At 61.7% G+C, this 4,973-nt stretch overlaps 1 protein-coding gene across 1 annotated transcript; it reads left to right on the forward strand.

The window, feature by feature from the left end:
* Window positions 1-3,522, forward strand: EVX1 (even-skipped homeobox 1). Its single transcript, XM_072762727.1, has 3 exons — window positions 1-480; window positions 2,067-2,314; window positions 2,974-3,522. Exons 1-3 carry the CDS (start codon window positions 54-56, stop codon window positions 3,520-3,522), a joined length of 1,224 nt encoding a protein of 407 aa, XP_072618828.1. The 5' UTR covers window positions 1-53.
* The last annotated feature ends 1,451 nt before the right edge of the window (window positions 3,523-4,973 follow it).

Below are 4,973 nucleotides of genomic sequence, written 5' to 3' on the forward strand. Positions count from 1 at the left end.
GGGGCTAGGAGTCACTTGGGGCTTACTCCCTCCCCCCTCCGGCGGGCCCCGGGATGGAGAGCCGAAAGGACATGGTTATGTTTCTGGATGCGGGTCAGCTTGGTACTCTGGTTGGCAAGAGGGTCTCCAATTTGTCCGAAGCCGTGGGCAGCCCGCTGCCGGAGCCGCCCGAGAAGATGGTGCCCCGTGGTTGCCTGAGCCCGCGGGCCGGTCCTCCGGCCGCCCGGGAGCGCGGCGGGGGAGGCCTGGAGGAGGAGCCGGTGGACGGACTAGCAGGCAGCGCTGCGGGGCCGGGCGCTGAGCCGCGGGCAGCCGGAGCTGCGGTGCTTGGCCCCGGACCTCCAGTGTCCTCCGCCGACAGCCTCTCGGCTCAGGGGCAACCTAGCAGCTCGGACACCGAGTCGGATTTCTATGAAGAAATCGAGGTGAGCTGCACCCCGGACTGCGCCACGGGGAACGCCGAGTACCAGCACAGCAAAGGTAGCCACCGCGCCCCTTCTCTCCCCGGGCCTCCCACCGCGCCCACCTTGCACTTCAGCTCTGGAGGGGAGGAAGGCACTCCTTTCCCCCAGGGCAGGGTGGCTGGGGGGACCCACCTGAGCAACTCTCCCCTGATATCTGCGCCCTGGCGGGGGTCTCCTTCTGTGCTCTGGCATTGGCGGGACCGAGGGTGACAGCTGTGCTTTGCGGGAGGAGGGAGACGCAAGCCCTGGGCTTGAGGGGGATTCAAAGTGCACCCCAACCCCCTAGAGTTTTGTGGCACTGCTTCAACTGCTCCGGGCAAGACACCTTCCCCGGCGTGGGCGAGATCAAACGCGGGTCGGGGCAGTTTGTGGCTGGCGGGGTGTAAGGCGCATCCAGGCGCGGAAGCCCGGAGTCCATAAAGGACCGTAAAACCGCGGCTGACTCGGGCTGCCTGGGTGCTGCGGCCCTCCGACCAGTTTGCACGTCGGTCAGAGGTCCAAATTACCTTGTCACTTCCCGGGCTCGGTGGCGCCAGGTCGGAAATGGTCCCAATGATCTAATTGCCTTTGGTCTCCGGTTGCATTTGAAAAGGCAGAGCTCTGGCCCTCCCCCATTCCCCTTTCCTTCCCAGTCCCACTTCTCCACCCAAAGGAAAAGGAGCTGCAGGGGGCAGAAGCCCCACCCTTCCTTGGGTTAGATCCAAAAGGGATGCTGTCACACTGCTTTCACTTGGAGAACCCCTCCCTGATCAGGGGCTAGTTTGTGGGGGAGGTGGCCAGGCAGGGAGTCCCCCAGAGGGGGGTGGAAAGCTAGTAGGAGGGAGAGCCCACCAGCAGACACTCTTCCACAAAGCTATGGGGGTAGATGGGAAGACCCTGGTATGGAAGAAATACCACTTCTTGCCCAGGCAGCCAACACCTGGTTGAGCACCCACATCACTCATTACCATCTTGTCCATTCAACCCAGATTTCCTAACCATAGCATGCCCTCAGAAACCATATGCCACTCAAATATACCAAGGTAATAATGATATTCATACACACACTCCTATGCCATCCCTGCAACGGGTGCAACCTAGTACACATTCCCACACCTACACTGGCAGCCTGGCCCACACAAAAGCAAGGACCCAGCCTGTGTGCAGTATCCTACAATGCACTAAGACCCAGAGCTCACTACACTTCAGCACAAAGGTGCATTTCAACTAGTCTGTCACTTATGCACATCCTTGTCCAGTCCTGCCTACGGTGGGCAGAAAGCTCAGAGAGTCTGCATCTCGTCTGTGTCTCAGGGCAGGTGGCCAAGGTGGCTGAGTTTCCTGTACCCAGCAGGCCTTAAGAGAGGTCTCCCAAACAGCAGTCCAGCCAGGCCTGAGGGCTGCTTTGTGCTCATCTGAATGGTGAGACCCCATCCCTCTTTTCCCGTGTTCTCAAAGTCTCCTGTGCCCCAACGGAGGCAGAAACTGAGGCTACTGAGAGGAGGGGGGTGCCTTTCTACCCCACCATCCACATGCACACTGGGCCTACAGCCCCACATCAGCAGTGTTTTGTGTGTCTGTTGTGTGTTCTGTGTGTGCATGTGCTCTGGGCTCCCCACACAGGGCCCAGCTCAGAGGCATTGGCCAGCAGTCCAAACAGCAGCAGTGAAGCCCCCAAGAGCAACAGCAGCAGCAGCTCCCAGGGCACCCTGGCCTGCAGCGCCAGTGACCAGATGCGCCGCTACCGCACAGCCTTCACCCGGGAGCAGATTGCCCGGCTGGAAAAAGAGTTCTACAGGGAGAACTATGTGTCCAGGCCTCGGAGATGCGAGCTGGCCGCCGCCCTAAACCTTCCGGAAACCACCATCAAGGTATGAGCTCTGGCGACAGGCCACAGGGGAGAAGGGGTGTGCCCACTCAGCAGGAAGTAAATACCGACTGTCCACTCCCTAAATCCTGAGCCAAGAATCAGGGCCTGGGGTCTCCCTGCCCACGTGGTGGCTAGCCTGGGGGTGTCCAGGTCTGGTGCAGGCACCAGGTGTGTGCAGATTTACCTTTCCCACAGTCCCTAAGCAGGAACTGCTGGCGTTCGGTTGCCTCTGTCCCTTTTCTAGCCAAATACACAGTGGCAATGGGGTGCCTCTGCCCCGAGAGCGCGCGGCTGGAAGGGGAGGTGTTTCCGGGGAACCGCCGCCTGCGGCCTCAGACGGGCTGAGATCTTAGTCTACCTCACTCCTTTGCGCACCACCACCGGTTCTGGCACCCCAGGGGTCCCGGCCGCGTGGCCGAGGGAAGGAGGGACGCAGACTGAAGCCACTCCCCGAACCTCTCCGTACGGGATTCCAGCTCCAGGTGGTGGTGGTGGTGCTGGTCGATGCGCCCCCCCCCCCCCCCGCTCCCCCCGCCGGGGGCTCTGCCGCAGCTCTTCCCTGCGCTACCCGCATCCTCCCCTGCAGCGGGGCAGGACTTCTGGGCTCTGCGCTTCGGGCCGTGCCGCCGCCGAACCTGCTCCTCCCCCCCCCCCCCCCAGGTGTGGTTCCAGAACCGGCGCATGAAGGACAAACGGCAGCGGCTGGCCATGACGTGGCCGCACCCGGCCGACCCCGCCTTCTACACGTACATGATGAGCCACGCGGCGGCCGCGGGCGGCCTGCCCTACCCCTTCCCGTCGCACCTGCCGCTACCCTACTACTCGCCCGTGGGCCTGGGCGCCGCGTCCGCCGCGTCCGCCGCCGCCTCGCCCTTCAGCGGCCCGCTGCGCCCGCTCGACACCTTCCGCGTGCTCTCGCAGCCCTACCCGCGGCCCGAACTGCTGTGCGCCTTCCGCCACCCGCCGCTCTACCCGGGCCCGGCTCACGGACTGGGCGCGGCGGCCGGCGGCCCCTGCTCCTGCCTCGCCTGCCACAGCGGCCCGGCCAACGGGCTGGCGCCCCGCGCCGCCGCCGCCGCCGCCGCCTCGGACTTCACCTGTGCCTCCACCTCCCGCTCGGACTCCTTCCTCACCTTCGCGCCCTCCGTGCTCAGCAAGGCCTCCTCCGTGGCGCTGGACCAGAGGGAGGAGGTGCCCCTCACCAGATAAGGGGCCGCCCGCGGGCTGCCGGCTCCAGGACGCCCGTGGGTTGGGGGGCTCCCCCCGCCCCCCGCGGGGACTCAGCCTGCGCCCCCTCCCCGCCCCCAGGGCATCGAGGGGGAAAAGAAGGCCGAAAAGGACCAGAGAGGGACTCGGCCTCCAGGATCGGGACGCCCGGGAAAGCGGCCTGGCGGGCGCGTTTGGGGATCAGGAGTGGGGATGGGGACGCGGAGACCGAGAGACCTTCCTCTGGGGCGGCCCCTCCGTTTTTCACCGGACCCGTTGCCCCTGAGCGGGGCTGAGGCCGTGGCTCCAAAGCCAAATTTAGTAGCAACAGCAACCGATATGCAGCCGGTCAATCCCTCCTCCCACCCCTACCCCCCTGCCTCACCCGGGACCCCGCACCCCCACCCCAAGGCCAAGCCCAAGCACTGGAAAGGAAATTGCTGTCTCTCTGAACAAAATGCTGTGTATGCAGAGCAGATAGAGATTAATCTTTGCCAGCTTTCCCAAGGCAGGGCAAGGGGCTTGTGGATGGCAGTGGCACCAGCCATCCAGCGGAGAGAGTGAGGGGGGATTTACTGTCACGGAGGATCCTGATCCTCCAGGGAACCCAGGGGCTCTCTTGCCTTCCTGGAGCCTCGGTTACACATTTTCTGGTTCTGGCATCTACCAGCACCTGATCTCCTAGCTCCTCTCTCCTAGCTTCCTGATATCTCTCAACTTGCAACTCCGTCTGTCTCTACTCCTGCCTCCATCCCACCCCCACTTTTTGTTTAGCATTGGCAGAGAGGCTGCAGAAGCCTCAGGGCCTCTTGGCAGCTTTCTACCAAGTCTCTCATCTCCCTGGGCCCAATACACACCCTGATTAGCAAGTCATGTGTGCGAGGAGGGGTTTTGAATGTTGAATGTATAATAATGATCGCCATGCGTTGGGCCACCGAGCCCAGGGTTGAGCTGTTAACAAGGCGCCCAGGGAAGAGCTTAGGGAGCAGGGACCCGGTCTCCATCCTTCAGTATCTACCAGCAAATTAGAGGCTATTTCAAGCCTTTGCTTGTTCATCTTCCCTTTACCAAAAGCTTTCTGGCTCTTCCCTTTGCAGTTGGCATTTACATCCTTCTTCCTCTCATTTTTCTCCCAAGCTGCCACTGGGGCTTGGCTTTCAGATACTAGCAGGAGCCTTCGGCCCCTTCTGGGGACCTTGTCTTTCCCCATCACCAGGGTTTGTTTGGGAGCCACTCCCAAACTCTCACTCTCACACTCATTCTTGCAGCCGGTTTTTGGGGGATAGGAGAACGTGTACTCCTCCATAACAAGCTTCACTCTGACTGGGAGGGAGTGGTTCTTCCTGTAGGGAATGAGTTTGGTTTGGTTTTCCTTTGAAGCCTAAAGAATTTGCTGTTACAATTTGTTAACCATACTGCAATAAAAGCTGGACATAATTCTCACTTTAACATTT

Source organism: Vulpes vulpes, chromosome 7 (assembly GCF_048418805.1).
Source record: "Vulpes vulpes isolate BD-2025 chromosome 7, VulVul3, whole genome shotgun sequence".
Taxonomy (NCBI): Eukaryota; Metazoa; Chordata; class Mammalia; order Carnivora; family Canidae; genus Vulpes; species Vulpes vulpes.

Bases quoted from the DNA above. Each gene is read 5' to 3' on its own strand.
- EVX1 (XM_072762727.1), top strand. From the start codon at position 54: ATGGAGAGCCGAAAGGACATGGTTATGTTTCTGGATGCGGGTCAGCTT. The intron at 481-2,066 runs GTAGCCACCGCG...CTCCCCACACAG, and splicing joins CGAGTACCAGCACAGCAAAG to GGCCCAGCTCAGAGGCATTG. The intron at 2,315-2,973 runs GTATGAGCTCTG...CCCCCCCCCCAG, and splicing joins TTCCGGAAACCACCATCAAG to GTGTGGTTCCAGAACCGGCG.